The 20,577-nt window shown below is 45.6% G+C and overlaps 1 protein-coding gene across 1 annotated transcript in view; it reads left to right on the top strand.

Annotated features, from left to right (window-relative positions):
* LOC126255811 (protein scabrous) overlaps positions 1-20,577 on the top strand; it is a 226,329-nt gene that overhangs the window by 49,711 nt on the left and 156,041 nt on the right. Inside the window, exon 3 of the mRNA XM_049955434.1 lies at positions 10,132-10,465. Within this exon, the coding sequence (XP_049811391.1) occupies positions 10,132-10,465 (334 nt within the window). The remainder of the gene's footprint in view (positions 1-10,131; positions 10,466-20,577) is intronic.

The following is a 20,577-nucleotide window of genomic DNA, read 5'->3' on the forward strand; positions in this document are numbered from 1 at the left end:
CATTTCCATGCAATCCATTATCGGACCTCTGTCACATCCGAATGACCCACAAATCTGGATGTTGCGCGATTCGACCATCCGGTCATACGGAGACCCACAATGGAGCCACTTTCAAAAGCTGCCAGGTGCTCACAGTACTCTCTCATGCAAGCGGCATCTTCGTCTCCTTCACAGTGATCACTCAACAAGTGAGGCTGTTCACGCCCCTTATATGCTCTACCAGGCCTGGTAATAACACTAATCACAAACAACATGAATGCGCTCTGGTAGTCGTTCTAGCAATGAGAACTGCTGCTCTGATCTCTTACCACACGCTCAAGGTGCGCACTTGAACGAAGCGATATTGACACTCGACTGGGTGCTTCACTTTTTGTTTGTAATTATTTTGCAGAGAGTTGTACAACGAGTTCTAATTTGTTAAATGGAACAATATTTTTCTCTCCTACTGCTGATGCATACAAACCAAGTTCGTGTACAAATCGATTTAAATCAAACCTCTATATATTTTAGTTATGGAGGTAGAAAAGTTGTAAGGTTTAGGGGAGGATGCATCGTCTTGCACGTAATTGGCTCTGTTCATATGGTGTTTTGGTGTAGGAATGTTTTTCTTTGTGAGGTGTTCAAATGAATGCCCATCTTCCTGATGCACAGCTCGATGCACCTTCTAACTACTATCGGAGGGACGTCGTTTAAAAAGCCCGTCCTGCCATACAGATTTCTGTTTTCCCTGGTTTCCCTAACTTTGAAAAGAACAAGGTAGATTTCCTTTCATATGCTTTTGCTCCGACTAACTTCGATAACAGGTAACTTCTGCTGCTGCGGAAGAATTATGCCGAAATATTATGTTTAGATTCTATTTTCGTTTGCTTTTTTTTCCATGCATAAGACAGTGTATGGAGAAGGGTAAACAATTTATGAAAAAGATTTTGTTTCGGATATCTTAGCACTAAAGATGGTCATCAAAGCAGAGGATCAGCGTGTGTGTGTGTGTGTGTGTGTGTTGCTTTCCCTTGAGAGGGGGAGGAGCAGGAGGAGGAGGAGGAGGAGGAGGAAGTGGGTGTTGACAGCAGAGAAGTGCCACAACAAGGCGGGTGTACTGGAGGTCGTGCCCCCAGAGCTGCTAAAACGTTGAGGCAGCCGGGCAGGCGCGCTGAATAATCCAGAGGCCGCTGGGAGTGACAACAGCTGAGCCGCGCCTCGCTCTGGAAGCATGGCAGCGGAACACGAGGAGCCCCGCTACGGTTTAGGGCCCCTGAGGCAGCCATCGGCAGCCAAAAATGTCCTAGCGTAGCTCACGGCAATTGCCATGCTATTACATCCTCATTTATTTATTCAGTTATTTTTGGCTTTGGGCGACAAAGACGATACAGGTAACAGTTGTATTAACGTAGTTCCAACATCCACAGTAGAACTGAAAAAAATTCGAAGTACAAACATAAGTTTTTAATGTAAAATGAAAACACTAAAAAACGAAAACCAGCCAGCCACAGGAGTTACAACAGTCCCAAGTTAACATTAATGGAATTTTCGAAACAGAACAATAACAAGAGTGTGAAGTAGAAAGATAAGGTCGTTAGATAAATTAAAAAATAAAATAAATTAGAAAACAAAACAGATTCGAGCCGGGCAGATTACAGAGGAGAATGACGTACTCAGAAACTTACAACTGAAAGCTGGACAACAACGTCGCTAGCAAAGTTAACTACCTAATGTAAAGTAAGAACAACACAAACAGATGTACCTGTTGTCGAACTGGGCTTGTTCCATGGGAGGAAAATATCCACACAACTTTCAGATATAAACTGGATACCGGTGTCCTTTGAACAGTTCGCTAGCAAATAATACCTATACTCACAGTGTTCCGAAACTGTTCGTTGAAATCAATGCGGGAGGGTAACGACCATCAAAAAAATATATTTTGATAAGGAATATGTGGTCTCTGAAGTCAGCTTGAAGTGTCAGGGAACATTTTGTTAGCCGGCCGCTGTGGCCGAGTGGTGGTGGTGGTGGTTAGTGTTTAACGTCCCGTCGACAACGAGGTCATTAGAGACGGAGCGCAAGCTCGGGTTAGGGAAGGATTGGGAAGGAAATCGGCCGTGCCCTTTCAAAGGAACCATCCCGGCATTTGCCTGAAACGATTTAGGGAAATCACGGAAAACCTAAATCAGGATGGCCGGAGACGGGATTGAACCGTCGTCCTCCCGAATGCGAGTCCAGTGTGCTAACCACTGCGCCACCTCGCTCGGTGGCCGAGTGGTTATAGGCGCTTCAGTCCGGAACCGTGCGGCTGCTACGGTCGCAGATTCGAATCCTGCCTCGGGCGGGAATGTGTGTGATGTCCTTAGTTAGGTTTAAGTATAAGTCTAGGGGACTGATGACCTCAGAAGTTAAGTCCCATAGTGCTCAGAGCCATTTGAACTTTTTTTTTTCTTTTTTTCTTTTTTTTTTTTTTTTTACGACGACCAAAGATCCTTCCTTGAGTGCGGATGCACACCATGCCCGATCTAATACAGCAGTGTGAAACTGGAAGGGGTGCGTGGGTAGATGACGCTACGTCTACGGTGTGTAAAAGGCTGGCACTGTTACCATTGATTCATTCCAGTGCTCAACTGCGGCTACGTCTAACGTCATTAAAACCCTAGAACAACTAAACAACTACAGACGTACTTCAAAGTTCAAGTACGAAAGGCAGTATAATTCTTGCGGGGAAAATGTCTACATTGCGCACAGGTCCCCCGTGAAATTCTGGTGGTGTATGAAATAAATGCAATGTGGAGTCCAGCCTTACTGAAATGGAGCCAACAGTTTGATCAAGGCTGTACACGCGTGAGCGATGCTGTTCAGCACGGAAGGCCATCGACACCGATCATAGACAGTGGGTAGGCAATCGAGGAAGTGATTCCCAGCAGTTGCTGTGTAACTAACGAGGACACTGTAGATCAAATGCGCATCTCAATAGTAGTGCTGATTCCATTGTCCACAGTATCGGAAATTGTACTCGCTCGCTTGCACGATCTTGCACCGTGCGATTTCCATCTTTTCGGTAAGCTGAAAGAGATTTTCCAACGACGAGAGCGTTCACGCAGCTGTTATCCAGTGGCTTGTGACAAAGGAGCGGATTTCTGTCGTCGAGGGTCGAACAACTGGTATAACGTTCCGACTGTGATAAAAAAAAAAGCGTCATGTATTACGTCATTTTCAAGTGTAGTGCAGCACTAAATAATAGTTACGTGGCCTACCACAATAATGTGTAATTTGCTTTCGTAAGTCCCCTCATGCCGCGTGGAGTGGTCGCGAGGCGCAATGTCACGCATTGCGCGGCTCCTCCCGCCGGAGGTTCGAGTCCTCTCTCGGGCATGGGTGGGTATGTTGTTCAAAAAAATGGTTCAAATGGCTCTGAGCACTATGGGACTTAACATCTGAGGTCATCAGTCCCCTAGAACTTAGAACTACTTAAACTTAACTAACCTAAGGACATCACACACATCCATGCCCGAGGCAGGATTCGAACCAGCGACCGTAGCGGTCGCGCGGTTCCAGACTGAAGCGTCTAGAACCGCTCTGCCACACCGGCCGGTGGTGTGTTGTTCTTAGCATAAATTAGTTAAAGTAGTGTGTAAGTTTAGGGAGCTATGACCTCAACAGTTTGCTCCCTTAGGAATTCACACACACACACACACACACACACACACACACACACACACACACACACACACACCTCATTCCAAACGGAATGAAAATAATAAAGAGCTCTACTCCTTGTTTAAAGGAGAGGTAAGCCATCTTTCACTTTCCTGCACAGTTTTATAAATGACATTTACATGCATAACCACCATAAAGCTGCTAAAATCTTCTTTTTTCAGCAACCAGTTTCGACATTATGTCGTTAGCTGGCAGGTTTTTGAATTTTGAACGCCATTGCAAGCTTGTAGAGGGAGCACCTACCGCCTTGGAACTTGAGAGTACAATCACTAACGGTATGATTACTAAGAGTGGTTGTTGTGTCGAGAGCGAACGGATAGAGGTTCAAAGAAATCATGCTGCTTGTGCGCAAAGTGATCTCACTTCTCGAATAGGTGTCTGATTCACAAGAGTAATTAATTTCCGTATAGCGAATTTCCGGCACAGATTAAATTCCATACTGGCGATCGTTACCTGTGCCTTTGTGCAACAAGCAGGCGTACCAATGCTCGTTTACACGTTTAGATGATACGATACAGGCTTGACGTAAAGTTATATTCCCGAATTTGTGTGGCTCTCGAAAGCTTCAAGTGAATTTTCGTTTCGTACTTCATTCCGATGAACTTCTAAAGGAATTAATCGTCTCGCTTAGAAATTCCAGTACCATTAAGTGGGTATGTGACTTTGTATGTGTGTGTGTGAGAGAGAGAGAGAGAGAGAGAGAGAGAGAGAGAGAGAGAGAGAGAGAGGGAGGGAGAAAGGGGGGAGGGAGGGAAGGAGGGAGGGCTGGATGTTGAAGTTTTCAGCAAAAGATGAACTACAAGGTAGGACGGAAGAGGCTGGATTTCGTAATACTTCAATCTAAGGGAAAGCTATCCGAGATTGCTTATGTAACGACACCATCACCAAACAAAGCATTCTGACGTTGGGCTCTATTCTGAGAAACCCGCTAGTTTCCTTAGCGCGGAACATCATTGATTTGTTTTTTGTAATTCCATAGCACGAAGTATAGCCGTTCCCACTTCACTGCGTGTACATAATTTAGGTAAGCGGGGTATTTAGACGGCCCAACAGGTTATTTACAAGTTGACGATTTGACTGTTATACAAGAAAAAGGAGAATAAAGGACATTGGTCTGAAAACAGCGGATCACAAAACTCCGTTAGTAAGTGACGCAAAGTGCTTTAAAGTTGTAGTAAATGTAACATATGTGCTACATTAGGAGGCATGATCTTGTCTGAGAATGTTTATGATACTGGTTCTCTTTGTAAAGTCGATAACGAGTGAGTAATAGACGGCGAGAGTTCGAGAAGAGGGTCGTCAGGTCCATGGGTGTGCAAGTCACTCTTCATATTTCTAGAGTTTTGTCAGAGGGAAAAGTGCATTCGAAATAATAAAAATCTCAGGAGGGTCCGTGGTTTCGAGCGAAGGTTTCGTAAATATTGTCTCGATCAATGGAGGCGTAGAGGACTCAAAAATAAGCCTATGAAAGTACCAATTGTTGATAAGAAGTGGTCAGAGTAAGGTAATTGTGATGTGTAAGTATAGTTGAAGCTACTCGACAGGCAGGTTCCGGAAAAACTGTAATGTAAATAAAGAAGTTATACATTGATCTGATCTGTTAGCAAAGGCATTTTTCTATCAGCAACAGGTAGCTCACACAAAAGGTGCAGAAGAATCTTTTAAAAACTTCAGTAGTTTGCTCTCGAAGAGCGTCTTCCACTCGAATTAACGCTCACCATTGATGGAAGAAAGAGAGCAGGAGAAAGAATTGAGTCAAGAAGCCTGGGGATTAACTGCAAGGCGGAAAGGTGGCTTTAGTGTCAACAGGTCGTTGCATTCAATTCACCGAATGGCATTATTCTTTCCAAGAACCCGATTCTATTCGTGCCATTTTCGTCACGAAAGCTGAGGAAAAATAGTTGTCGTAATTCTCGTTCCGAATGAACTTCGCTGACGGGGGCGTCTGCAACCGGCTTCTTTATCGCCGCTTCCCGTTTTACGAGCGCCGAGAACGTTTCCATTAGCGGGAGCGTAAATAGGCGGCCAGGCGGGTGCACCCCCTCATGAATAGAGATGCTGCGCCCACCTAAGACCCACCAACTTCCGCACGGCCACGCACGGTGGACTTCGGCTCGACACGGCAGAGTCCCGGCTTATCGCGGCGCAGTGCGGGGTGCGTTTTTAATTCCGGCCACTACGTAGGATGAGCTGAGAGCACAGAGACGTTCGGCAGTCCGCCTGAGTAGCAGCTTACGTTAGTCCAGCTCGACAGCGGACGAAAAGATCCCTCAAGCTCTATCATACCAAATAATCTAGTGACCGTTTCATGGATGTCCTACAAGCTTGTATTTCTATCTTGTTTGCCTTCCATAACTTCCAAATTCATATCAAACAAAATTTTTCCTTATAGATGCACACACACACACACACACACACACACACACACACACACACACACACTTGCATACACCCATTGATTGGGTCTGAAGAAATCTATTTTCCCACTCATACCTTTGCAGGTAGAGCTATGGTAGTAATTTTAACCACCGACATCCCGTTTGCGTCTACTTTATTGTAAAAAAATCTCGAAAAACCAACAGGTCTCTAAATTTATTTAACTTTCCTGTATCTGAAAACAACGTATTCTCGTATCCATACAGATCTGTATCATACAAGCTAGAATACAATTTCCAAATACGACACTTTAGAAGCATGTATTCCGAAATAGCGTCTGCTCGGTTCAGTTACAGACACGGAAAATGGCCTTACATTGCGCTGGTTCGTATTTCGTACGACGTTGTGAAGATATGTTTCCATTGATATTTACTCCCGAAAAGTGAAATTTTGCGCTATGGTGTTGTAAATCTCGTCTTGCTACACGTCCACATTCGCACTGACGTCGCCAGGGACCTCCGCAAAGCATTTCGCTCTGGTGCAGATTGTCATGTTAGATATACTATCGTGTTTTACTTGCGAAATGTATCTATCAGGTGGTAGATGAACATTTCTTTTTCTAAGCTTAAGCGTCTCTTGTGCTTTTTTACGCGTAAAAATTTAATTCCACGAAGTATAATTATAATAAGTAATCACAATCACTACCCGAAAGTTTGTTCGAGAGGTTGAACGATTGTCTCATTTTTGCAATTTTTTACCCTTCTTGGACGTGTTCCCTTCACGTAAGAGAATTTATTATCCATCTAGTCGAGGTTGTGTCACGCAGCGATTTTGAAGCAGATGAATCCTTTCTTTCATTTATGTTGAAACAATAAAATAATTTTGAAACCATAACACAAATTGAATTCTCTCCGCTTTCTCTTGATCTATATACTTCTAATAACAATGCAACAGCGAACGCTGTTTACATGTATTATATTTTATGCTTTCTGAACAAAAATTGAAAATAAATTTGAAAAAGTTTTAGAATAATGTGTTCGAAAATGATTTGTCTAAATGTAAAAAATAAATAAGTGTAGAAAAACATAGGATATGCCTGAACCTCACATAGCATTAGTGTCTTAAGACCACACTGCAGCAGACTGCACAGTCTACCTTCTCGACCAGACATATATATCCTCTAGTAATTTTCAAAATTCTAAATGAAGCACTGAATTTTAAATTCGCATTCGGTACGTAATTTGCTGTATATCATTCGGAGAATCATTCGAAAGCTCTTCGAATGTTTCTCTAAAGCAGTTTACGTCTTGCTGTTAGACAAATAATGTTACAAAACATTTTACTGGACTTTTTTCAACTCTTTTTAAACCTGTTACATGCAGCAATAGATTATAAAGTTGTTTCAACATAAGCAAACCAGTAGTAGTACTAGCAGTTCAAATGGCTCTGAGCACTATGGGACTCAACTGCTGAGGTCATTAGTCCCCTAGAACTTAGAACTAGTTAAACCTAACTAACCTAAGGACATCACAAACATCCATGCCCGAGGCAGGATTCGAACCTGCGACCGTAGCGGTCTTGCGGTTCCAGACTGTAGCGCCTTTAACCGCACGGCCACTTCGGCCGGCAGTACTAGCAGTAACAATAATAATAATGTCGGTTGTTTCCGTAGACTCTCGCTGACAGATACAGTGAAGCGCCAAAGAAATTGCTATAGGCATGTGTATTCAAATACAGAGATATGTAAACAGGCAGAATACGGCGCTGCGGTCGGCAACGCCTATATAAGACAACAAGTATCTGGCACAGTTGTTAGATCGGTTACTTCTGCTACAATGGCAGGTTATCAAGACTTTTAAGTGAGTTGGAACGTGGTGTTATAGTCGGTGCACAAGCAATGGGAGACAGCATCTCCGCGGTAGAGACGAAGTGGGGATTTTCACATACGACCATTTCACGGGTGTACCGTGAATATCAGGAATCCAGTAAAACATAAAATCTCCAACATCGCTGCGGCCACAAATGGCTCCTGCAAGAACGGGAACAACGACGACTGAAGAGAATTGTTCAACGTGACAAAAGTACAACCATTCCGTGCAATGCTGCAGATTTCAATGCTGGGCATCAGCAAGTGTCAGTTTGCGAACCATTGAACGGAAAACGTCATCGACATGGGCGTTCGGAGCAGAAGGCCAAGTCGTGTACCCTTAATGACTGCACGACACAACGCTTTACGCCTCAAAATTGGACTGTTTGGACTGTTGATGCCTAGAAACATGTTGCCTGGTCAGACAAGTCTCGTTTCAAATTGTATCGAGTGGATGAACGTTCACAGGTATGGAGGCAACCTCACGAATCCATGAACGCTGCATGTCAGCAGAGGACTGTTCAAGCTGGTGGAGGCTCTGTAATGGTGTGGGGGCTGTGCACTTCGAGTGATATGGGACCCCTGATACGTCTAGATACGATTCTCACAGGTGAAACGTACATAAGCATCCTGTCTGATGATCCGCATCCATTGATGTCCGTTGTCATTCCGGACTTGAGCAATTCCAGGAGGATAATGCGACATCCCACATGTCCAGAATTGCTACAGAGTGGCTCCAGGAACACTCTTCTTAGTTTAAAAACTTCCACTGGCCACCAAACTGTCCAGACTGCTGTTCAGAAGATACCTACAACCCCTCGTACTGTTACGGATTTATGGTCAGCCCTGCAGGATTCATGGTGTCAGTTCCCTCCAGCACTACTTCGGGCATTAGTGGAGTCCTTGCCACGTCGTGATGCGGCACTTCTGCGTGTTAGCGAAGCCGTACGCGATAGTAAGCAGGTGCACAAGTTCCTTTGGCTCTTCTGTGTAGCCGGCCGCTGTGGCCGAGCGGCTCTAGGCGCTACAGTCTGGAACCGCCTGACCGTTACGCTCGCAGGTTCCAATCCTGCCTCGGGCATGGATGTGTGTGATGTCGTTAGGTTAGTTAGGTTTAAGTAGTTCTAAGTTCTAGAGGACTAATGACCTCAGCAGTTAAGTCCCATAGTGCTCAGAGCCATTTGAATCAACTTCTGTGTATTATGGTCTTTCCTATTGATTGTATAGCCCAACGCATAAACTGAACATGAGCTGTATGCTGTTGAGTAATGTAGCATGGTCAAGTTGGAGGTTTTCGTGGGCGAGGGCTAGATGTTCGAGAATGTGCGGGTAAAATTAGTGGAATCTCTAGGCCGTTTCACTGTTGTCCCATTAGTTGTGTGAGTAGGCTGTATAGGTTTTTATATTGGTAACGCCACGTAGCGCTCTGTATGAAAATCACTGGCTGTGCGTGTGCAGTCTGTGGCTGATTGGCATTGTTGAAGTATTAGCTATTGTAGTGTTGGGCAGTTGGATGTGAACAGCGCGTAGCGTTGCGCAGTTGGAGGTGAGCCGCCAGCAGTGGTGGATGTGGGGAGAGAGATGAGCGGATGATTTGGACGTGTGTCCATCAGAGACAGTAAATTTGTAAGACTGGATGTCATGAACTGATATATATATTATGACGTTTTAACACTATTAAGGTAAATACATTATTTGTTCTCTATCAAAATCTTTCATTTTCTAACTACGCTTATCAGTAGTTAGTGCGTTCAGTAGTTTGAATCTTTCATTTAGCGGGCAGTATCGGCGCTCGCTGTATTGCAGTAGTTCGAGTAACGCAGATTTTTGTGAGGTAAGTGATTCATGAAAGGTATAGGTTATTGATAGTCAGGGCCATTTTTTTGTAGGGATTATTGAAAGTCAGATTGCGTTGCAGATTGCGTTGCACTAAAAATATATATATATATATATATATATATATATATATATTGTGCGTCAGTTTAGTGATGATCAGAATAAGTAAAGAGAGGTCTGAGTACGTTCAGTTTTGCTCAGCTGTTTGAAAATCAAATAACGTAAGAGGTTTATCAGCACAGTCATAAATTTTTCTAAGGGGATGTTTCAGTTGTATCTGTCATACAGTGACTTTCTCGTTGAGGAGCTGGCCCTCCGTTGTTAGCGTGTGTGTGTTTTGTGCTTTGCAGACAGGAGGTGGAGTCGCTGCGCGGCAACCGGCAGCGGAACGACCACCTGCGCGTGCAGTGGCTGTCTAGCGCGGTGTCGGAGCTGCGCGCCGAGCTGTCCGAGGTGTCTGAGCGCGAGCGCAACGCCAGCGGCCAGCTGCGGCAGGCCGTGCAGGCGCTCGCCGGCGCCGACGCGCTGCGCGCCGACGCGGCCGAGGCGCGCGCCCACATGGCGGCGCTGCGCGCGGACGCCGCGCGCGCCCTGGCCAGGGCCGACGGCGCCGCCGACGACGCCAAGCAGGCCGCCGTCGACGCGCACGCCGCCAGCGCCAAGTGCGCCGCCGTCCGGCAGCAGGTAGGGGCCTCGCACCACCATCTCGTGTCTAGTTACAGATCCGTCCCGTCTTGGCACTAAACGTGGTACTCGGAGACACATATTTCGCTGTCGGAGGATTTTCCGTTGCGTCCCGATGTTGCTAATAGTACGCGTGATGAATGATGGGTAGGAAACACGACAGATGATGAATCAAATGTAGATAGCTATTCCGACCCACATTCGTAATTTTCTTTGTTTCCTAAATGAAGTTGCTATGCAAATTGAAGATGGAAGGGAAGAAAGGAAAGGGACGTGAAGGAATTATTGATGGCAGCCGCATAGTGACTAGATACGGAAGGACGACGGTTCAATCCCTGATTTAGGTTTTCCGTGATTTCCCTAAATCGCTCCAGGCAAATGCCAGGATGGTTCCTTTGAAAGGGCACGGCCGACTTCCTTCCCCTGTCCTTCCCTAATCCGATGAGATCGATGACCTCTCTGTTTGGTCTCTTCTCCCAAAGAACCCAACCCAACTAGATACGGAATCAGCGGTGACGATCGAAAATGTGTGCCGCATCGGGATTCGAACGTGGGATCGTCTGTTTACTAGGCAGCTCCGTTAACCACTGTGCCACAAGGACACGTGTTTATCACAACTACGCGGACACGTCCGATAGAGCAGACACTACGTATTCTTGTAACTGATTTGTCTCGATGGGCCTAAATCCAGCATCTTTAATGCTGACGCACAATTACGTTCGACCTCCTGCGGGAATCTCAAAGTGGCGAGCATGGACAACACGGACGGAGACTGCGGATGACTTTTCTTTCTCTTTCGCTTACGCCAGAGTCCCGTAGCAATCGCAGGGTCGGCGTGGTTACAACGGAATTGGCATTGTTAGTTGTAGGGATGGCCGGATGCCCTTCCTGCCGCCGCCCGCCCCCCCCCCCCCCCCCCCACAGGACGGAATCAGTGTACCCCCAACTGTCTGCGTCTAGTGGAAATCATGTCTGCGACGCGTGTAAGTGAGGCGGAACGTGGGGACCAGCCCAGTATTCACCTAGCGGGATGTGGAAAACTGCGTAGAAACCACATACAGGCTGGCCGGCACAGCGGCCCTCGTCGTTAAGCCGCCGGGCGGATTCGATCCGCCGGCCGCGGTGGTCTCGCGGTTCTAGGCGCGCAGTCCGGAACCGTGCGACTGCTACGGTCGCAGGTTCGAATCCTGCCTCGGGCATGGATGTTTGTGATGTCCTTAGGTTAGTTAGGTTTAAGTAGTTCTAAGTTCTAGGGGACTAATGACCACAACAGTTGAGTCCCATAGTGCTCAGAGCCATTTGAACCATTTTTTGGATTCGATCCGGGACCGGCGCACCTACCAGAGTCGCGCTCTCAACTACCCTGCCGGGTAATGACATTTCTTTCACTAACAGCTATTTTGTTTCACTCGCAGCAAGTGAAACTTCCTGCCTCATTACAATCTCGGAAATCGTGACAAATTCGAAAAAAAAAAACAGCTAAATATTTCTGATATCACTGAACTAAAAGTATAGGATTGCATGATTCTTATTGGCTACGGTATACCCTATAGTTCGCCGATCAGCTACGGCCAACGATAACGATAACGAACTGCCAACAGCAGCACGAACGGAAATCCACCGGAAGCGAAAGTTACATTGATGAATGAGATTGAATGAAAGTAGAATATGAATATGTAACATACCCAAGAAAAGCTCATAAGAAAATCTCATTAATTTTTTTTTAACTAGCGATAATTCTGCTAACGGCGTAAAGTTGTATGGCATGACAGCGAGGGGTATTCTCAGCCGCCTGATCAGAAATACCACTAGGGCTTCGCTAAGCGATGAGTAGTGTCTTACGTCTAGGTGTTTGGTGCAGGTGCTGTAATGGGTGTATCTGCAGAGCCTTCTCCTCCTGCATAGCACCAATACGGGTTTAACATTCCCATTCGACGGAAGGATCACTATCTATAGTGTGTCACGTGTAGTCTCTTAGTGAGACACTGCGCTGTTGTTAGGAATTTAATCCAGGATGTTGGCGCAATTTATGGTATACGGGAACCTTACGTCGCCACCTCGTCTTCCGCTTACTGGCCGAATACCGTCAGTGAACATTTATTCAAAGTCCAGGATTCAAACTCGCATCATCGCGATGGAGCGCATTAGCTACCTCGTCCAAGGAAACGGGCGTTTTGCTCTTAAAGACAAGATATGTCAGTCACGGGGAAGAGGGTCCACCGAAGAGCTACGATTCATTTCCGTCTGAACTTTATTCGGAGGCCGGTTTAGATCTGTGAATAATGTTGAGAGAAAAATGAGAGTTTTTCGGTGGACTTTCTTGCACTGCAAAAAGGATTTCCCCTCCAAAGACTCAGTTCAAGCGTTCGCCACGTGGGAAAGCATTAAGACAGGCGATGTAATGTCATCGACGCTGACTATGTTCATTATCTCTTCGAGCAAAGAGGCCACTGAACGGAGAGATGGGAGGTGTCCACTGCTCTGCGGTGCTCATGATGCCGCGTTCGAAGCATGCGAAAGCATTGCATAAGATTTTCTCGGGTTTATAGCCGCATCAAGTGGTTATTCATCTACGAGCTCTCGGATCAGGGCCCCTCGGCCATTTTGAAGTGACGCTTACTAGTTACCATTTAGTCATATCGTACATAGGTTTTGCAAACATAAACTATAGTACATATTTGTAATCTACTTCGTCTGATTACGGCGACAGTGCAATTCTGAAATGTCCCTGTACACACTTAAAGGTAGTGGTACACTGAAAGTGTTGAACTTGGCAAACAATGGCTTTACATGAATGTAACACCTGTAAATACATAAACCGACGTAAGCCGATTAGCTGTTAACAGCAGTGCAAAGCGACTATGTGTTCGAATATCTCGGTTCCGTTCTCTTATGTTATGATGGAAACAGGAAATTATGCTGATATATCTAATGTTATAGTACGACATAAGCACCCGTTTTCCATGTAATATGTGTGAAACCCAACAGGCAGTCAAAAGAGGGCATTGAATTGAAGGGTAATCGCTGGTTGCCACTAACACAAAATTCCAAATGCTAAAGGCACCCACAAACTACCGTTAAAAGGAACCATCAGTGAAACTAATACTACTGTAAATCACTTCAAAAGGCTACAAAAAATTTAAACTCCGTTTTTCTTCGTCCGATTATAGTTTATTGTTCAGAATTGCATACAGATCACATTGATGCAATTTTCATCAAAGCAGCATTTTCTGTCCGAACTATAGGTCGATGACCTTATGTGAGGTATCAACACAGATCAGAAAATGGTTGGCAAGATGTGGTTTTTCATGCTATGATGCTGTAAATTCGTACATCACTTAGTTATAATATTTGAATATGACACGCCGGTGTCAGTTTTGCAAAATTGGTTAAAAAAATTTTCATCGAAATGACAATCCTGCACGCGTGCTGTAGTAATACTAGCAGCACGCTTGCCATTAGTTAGTCAGAGAAACGCTAAGTCCATTATCGAATGAAGCCATCTGTTGCCTCCTTGAGCCCCTGGTTTGCAATGTAAAGCTAATTAGGCGTCAGAAATCAAATTTAGCTTTCCGGTATTTCATCGTGAGTCATACACAACACGGTCGGAGGAACACTGTTCATGCTGAAGACGTCGTCGAGTTTAGTGTCTTAGATACGTAAAGGGATACTAAAACAAGTATTAAACACTCGATTATGTCCCAGAAATAGATCAAAAATTTCTTCACTGCCTCGGTTCCGGACAAAGCTTCGTGAGATTACCCTCGGTTGTAGGACAAATCCCGCAACTGGAAACACCAACTCAAATATTTCCAGTTGGAATACCCCTGCTCCACTACTTGCTCGCTCCGTATTTCTCGAACAGCCTGCTTTACATGATTATCGTCTGTAGCGGCGTTTTCAAAACAGTAAGTTGCACAGTCTTCTGGCTGTACGTTAAACTACCCGCTCCTTTATAACTGGCTGTATGTGTCGGTTTCCGTGCGTAGAGGAATGCACTGCGGCGCCCTAACGAGCAGCCACACTGAGGGGTTCTTCACTTTGTGGCCCTCGCTGGCTGGAGCGCATTCTCTGGGTCGCCCGTCGCAGTACTTGGCAGCGAGTGCGCCCCAGCGGGACGAGCCGCGTACGAGGGTGGTCCGAGAGCGCAGCCGCCGGCGCGGAGGGTTGCCATGGCAACAGTTAGCCCATCAGCTGGAGGGCCCTCGACGCCGCGAGGCTGTGTGTGCCCTCCTCTCAGAGGCCCGCGCTAAACGCCGCCGGCACGGCGCCACGTGCCCTGCTGTCGGAGCTTGCAAGGAGTCCTAATCCTCGTGTAGGATGCGGAGACGTTGTGTGTGTCGGGATATATATACACCTAAGGTGTCGGTATGCAGTTATAAATATTGAAATATTTTTTATAATTGGATCAATAAATATAAAAAATTTCTCCTACCGCCATACGAAACCCTTAAGCCATAACAGTAGTTCTGAAAATTTCTGCTTCTGAATTTTAAATAGCCGGCCGAAGTGGCCGTGCGGTTAAAGGCGCTGCACTCTGGAACCGCAAGACCGCTACGGTCGCAGGTTCGAATCCTGCCTCGGGCATGGATGTTTTGTGATGTCCTTAGGTTAGTTAGGTTTAACTAGTTCTAAGTTCTAGGGGACTAATGACCTCAGCAGTTGAGTCCCTTAGTGCTCAGAGCCATTTGAATTTTAAATAGCTATGAAAATATTTGTAAGTTTTATAACGTAAGACTTGGGGCGCATGCAGTACATAACTGGTGGATGAATAGTTCCTAACTATTGCACGTACCCCACGGTTTTCATTATAAATATTACAAGTATTGTCGTAGCTATTAAAAATTAACAAGCACAAGTTTCTAGGACTCTATATGAAATGAAGAACCGCAATAGGGCTAGGAGAAAATATTTTATAATTTTTAGTCCAACTTAAAAACTTGCTATCCAAAAAGTTTATATTTATTTAAATAATTATTTTCTAGTTTTTAATATTGTGTCTGCGAAATTTCTCAACGGTTTTGTATACTGATAACTGACTACTCATCAACATTATATCAGTATTTACTTCATTTTCAAACTAATCTCTATTATGAGTAGGTAGTTACGTTGGTTGCCAACGGCCTTGCCGCAGTGGTAACACCGGCTCCCGTCAGATCACTGAAGTTAAGCGCTGTCGGACTGGGCTAGCACTTGGATGGGTGACCATCCGGTCTGCCGCGGGCTGTTGGCAAGCGGGGTGCCCTCAGCCCTTGGGAGGCAAACTGAGGAGCAACTTGATTGAGAAGTAGTCTCGGAAACTGACATACGGCCGGGAGAGTGGTGTGCTGACCACATGCCCCTCCATGACCGCATCCAGTGACGCCTGTGGGCTGAGGATGACACGGCGACCGGAATGGAACCGTTGGGCCTTCATGGCCTATTCGGGAGGAGCTTAGCTTTTAGTTTTTATTTAGGTTGGTTAGTAATTTCAGGCACTCCTGGCACAAGCAAGCCATTAACTTTTATTCTCTCCTGCGCAGCAGGTCCTGATTGAAATGTGGACCCGCGAAGACAATACGGTTAGTCTATACTGACAGGCGTAGCCTACTCGGTGGTGCAGACATGTCCGTGCAGAAAGCATCAGGTGGTAAGACACTGAAATGAGTACATGTTAAGGTACCAGTGGTCACAATATCTGTACTCATGTGCCTAACACCCTGTATATACTAGCTTACTCGCAGCTTCGCCTGTGTACGCGTATATAGTAAACATCTCCTCCTCTCTCTGTCCGTCTTCGCCCCCTCCCCCCAATCCCACCCCTTTCTTTCTCTGGTCAGCCGTGCCTGTCCGCTGGGATACCGCCTGGAACGCACTGCGTAGGGTAACACCGAACAAACACCGCGTCTAAATAATTTTGTATTAAAAATGAAGTAATTGCTCCAGCTGTATTTAAGGTTCTTTTTTATTTTGGCAACTAGTTTCAACGTTGTAACAATGTCATCTTCAGGTTCATACACTTGTTGACATCAACTGCGTGTGGCTGATACTGGAAATCAGTGGTGACATATTGACGTGCTCCGTGTGGAAGGTGGGTAGTAACTAGTATATAGATTCAACTTCATACTAGTTACTACCCACCTTCAACACGGAGCAGGTCGATATCTCACCACTGACTTCTAGTATCAGCCACACGCAGTTGACGTCAACAAGTGTATGAGCCTGAAGATGACATTGTTACAACGTTGAAACTAGTTGCCAAAATAAAATCGACACCTTAAATACAGCTGGAGGAATTTCTTCATTTTTAATATAAATTTATAACAGCTGACGTCCCACTATCCTCCATTTCAACTATGGATGTACGAAAATAATTTTGTAGTTCTATTGATCCTTTTATGACTTGACTAGATGGTAAATGGCAGCATCGTCTGCAAACAAAGATGGCTGCCCAGATTGTCTCCTAAATCATTTGTATAAATTAAGAACAGCAGAGGGCCTACAATAATTAATTAGGAAGCGCTAGATCTCACTTCCATTTTACTCGATAACTTTCCTTCATTTGCTACGAACTGACCTTTCTGACAGGAAAAAACAGCCCTATATTATAGTAGCTGGTGTTAACACACGTGATGAGGCTTCGCCTGTTGGGTGGGGACGACGCTGGCGGCTACTGTACTTGCCCGTTGTACTGGCGCCAGCTCGGGAGGAAGCAGAGAACGCGGCCTCCAGCGGACAGGCGGCGTGCCGTGAGTGCGGCTGCTGATAGAATTCTTTAGCAGCCAGCGGCTCGCTTGCCGGCACAAAAGCTGGCAGTAAGTAATTCTCTGTGATATACGCAGTGGCCGGCTTTCACACACGCGGCGCGCCCTCTGTGGACAAAAGCGCCGCCCGGCGCCGTCAATGGGCGCGCGCCCTTTCCCAAGCGCCAGCCGCCAGCCGGCCCTGAATGATGTAGGCCGGTGGCGAGGGACCTCCTGTAGGCTTTGCTGCCGCTACACGGCGCTTATTTCCATGTTTGATGTCGTGTCCAGGCTCGCCTATTAAGCGTTCTCGAAAAATAAAAAAATAAAAATAAAAAAATCACTTCAGCATTAACGATTCGGTGCTTATATTCGTGGCCATTACAATAGCTTCACCTGTACTTCTAACCTTAGCTCACGTTGTAACTACACTACTGGCCATTAAAATTGCTACACCATGAAGAAATGCAGATGATAAACGGGTATTCATTGGACAAATATATTATACTAGAACTGACATGTGATTACATTTTCACGCAATTTGGGTGCATAGATCCTGAGAAATCAGTACCCACAACAACCATCTCTGGCCGCAATAACGTCTTTGATACGCCTGGGCATTGAGTCAAACAGAGCTTGGATGATGTGTACAGGTACAGCTGCCCATGTAGCTTCAACACGATACCACAGTTCATCAAGAGTAGTGACTGGCGTATTGTGACGACCCAGTTGCTCGGCCACCATTGACCAGACGTTTTCAGTTGGTGAGGGATTTGGAGAATGTGCTGGCCAGGACAGCAGTCGAACATTTTCTGTATCCAGAAAGGCCCGTACAGGACCTGCAACATGCGGTCGTGCATTATCCTGCTGAAATGTAGGGTTTCGCAGGGATCGAATGAATGGTAGACCCACGGGTCGTAGCACATCTGATATGTAACGTCCACTGTTCAAAGCGCCGTCAGTGCGAACAAGGGGTGACCGAGACGTGTAACCAATGGCAACCCATACCATCACGCCGGGTGATACGCCAGTATGGCGATGACAAATACACGCTTCCAATGTGCGTTCATCGCGATGTCGCCAAACACGGATGGGACCATCATGATGCTGTAAACAGAACCTGGATTCATCCGAAAAAATGACGTTCTACCATTCGTGCACCCAGGTTCGTCGTTGAGTACACCATCGCAGGCGCTCCTGTCTGTGACGCAGCGTCAAGGGTAACCGCAGTCATGGTCTCCGAGCTGATAGTCCATGCTGCTGCAAACGTCGTCGAACTGTTCAAGCAGATGGTTGTTGTCTTGCAAACGTCCCCATCTGTTGACTCAGGTATCGAGACGTGGCTGCACGACCCGTTACAGCCATGCGGATAAGATGCCTGTCATCTCGACTGCCTCTAGTGACACGAGGCCGTTGTGATCCAGCACGGCGTTCCGTATTACCCTCCTGAACCCACCGATTCGATATTCTGCTAACAGTCATTGGATCTCGACCAACGCGAGCAGCAATGTCGCGATACGATAAACCGCAATAGCGATAGGCTACAATCCGACCTTTATCAAAGTCGGAAACGTGATGGTACGCATTTCTCCTCCTTACACGAGGCATCACAACAACGTTTCACCAGGCAACGCCGGTCAACTGGTATTTGTGTATGAGAAATCGGGTGGAAACTTTCCTCATATCAGCACGTTGTCGGTGTCGCCACCGGCGCCAACCTTGTGTGAATGCTCTGAAAAGCTAATCATTTGCATATCACAGCGTCTTCTTCGTGTCGGTTAAATGTCGCATCTGTAGCACGTCATCTTCGTGGTGTAGCAATTTTAATGGCCAGTAGTGTACATTAGATGATGCTCAAACACACACATATACGACATCCGTTAACGATCTGAAATGCCTAAAGGCGAAGCATCAGAAGTTCGAAATCGATCGAAAACAGAAGAAGAAGAAGGGAAAAGCTCATTAAACACAGTTGATTGCAAATGGAATAAGAAGAGTATAAATAGTTTTTACTCCCCGTGGTAAGATATTTAGCAGCTGACAACTCCATTCCCCAGAATGAGATTTTCACTCTGCAGCGGAGTGTGCGCTGATATGAAATTTCCTGGAAGCTTAAAACTGTGTGCCGGACCGAGACTCGAACTCGGGACCTTTGCCTTTCGCCAGCAATTGCCCTACCATCTGAGCTACCCAAGCACGACTCACTGGCAGAAGTAAAGCTGTGAGAACGGGACGTGAGTCGTGCTTGGGTAGCTCAGATGGTAGAGCACTTGCCCGCGAAAGGCAAAGGTCCCGAGTTCGAGTCTCGGTCCGGCACACAGTTTTAATCTGCCAGGAAGTTTCAGCTCCATTCCCTTTCAGCAGTAAGGCAGCAACAGGAGCATCTTGTTGTCTTCAAGTATACTAATTTATAAACACCATTGTCACTTGCATAAAAGTGGACCCATTTCCGCTTATGGCAGTCTTTCCATCGCATTTAAGGGACAGAAATAATCACTGTCGTAAAATTGCTGTTGGCTACCGTTCTCTCTCAAAAGTGAGCATAAACTACGGTAATTTTCATAGTAGATCTGGTCAGTTTATTTGGCATACATGCTAGGCGTTACGACATAACGTTCGCTTTCTTTACGTATGTGGTCAGTATCTTAATAAGTACCCCTAAAAACGGGAAGCAGTGAATAGTCCGGAAACGGGGTGAGGCTATATAAATGGCCAGGTAATCCACCTCACATTCTTGCTCTACTTAGTTATCCTCGTGTCTGTTGCTTAAAAAATGGTTCAAATGGTTCTGAGCACTATGGGACTCAACTGCTGAGGTCATTAGTCCCCTAGAACTTAGAACTAGTTAAACCTAACTAACCTAAGGACATCACAAACATCCATGCCCGAGGCAGGATTCGAACCTGCGACCGTAGCGGTCTTGCGGTTCCAGACTGCAGCGCCTTTAACCGCACGGCCACTTCGGCCGGCTGTTGCTTAGAACTAAACACTATTTATAGCGAAATTGAAATTTTCAATTTTTAATTCAGGTTTTATTCGAAAATTGATCATTTGTAACGTGAAACCGAAGGATAGTGTAGTAAAAATAAAGAAAGCAATACAACTCTAACAAATAGCGCTAGGAAACGCAATTTCTCAACAAAATGGTAAGAAAAGCAAAATAAAAATATGCCAAACATCGCTTCAATACTTCATCGAACTTACAAAAAACACGTTTCTGTTATTCATAAACAACTGTCGCATAGATCATAGTAACAGGAAATTCTTACCTTTTATCGTGATGAAGAATTTGCTAATGAATATATATAAATATTATGGAATACTGTCACAAATAAGCTTTCGGCAATCAAGGCCTTCGTCAAAAATGGAAAACAGACACACACACACACA

Source organism: Schistocerca nitens, chromosome 1 (assembly GCF_023898315.1).
Source record: "Schistocerca nitens isolate TAMUIC-IGC-003100 chromosome 1, iqSchNite1.1, whole genome shotgun sequence".
NCBI classification, from domain to species: Eukaryota; Metazoa; Arthropoda; class Insecta; order Orthoptera; family Acrididae; genus Schistocerca; species Schistocerca nitens.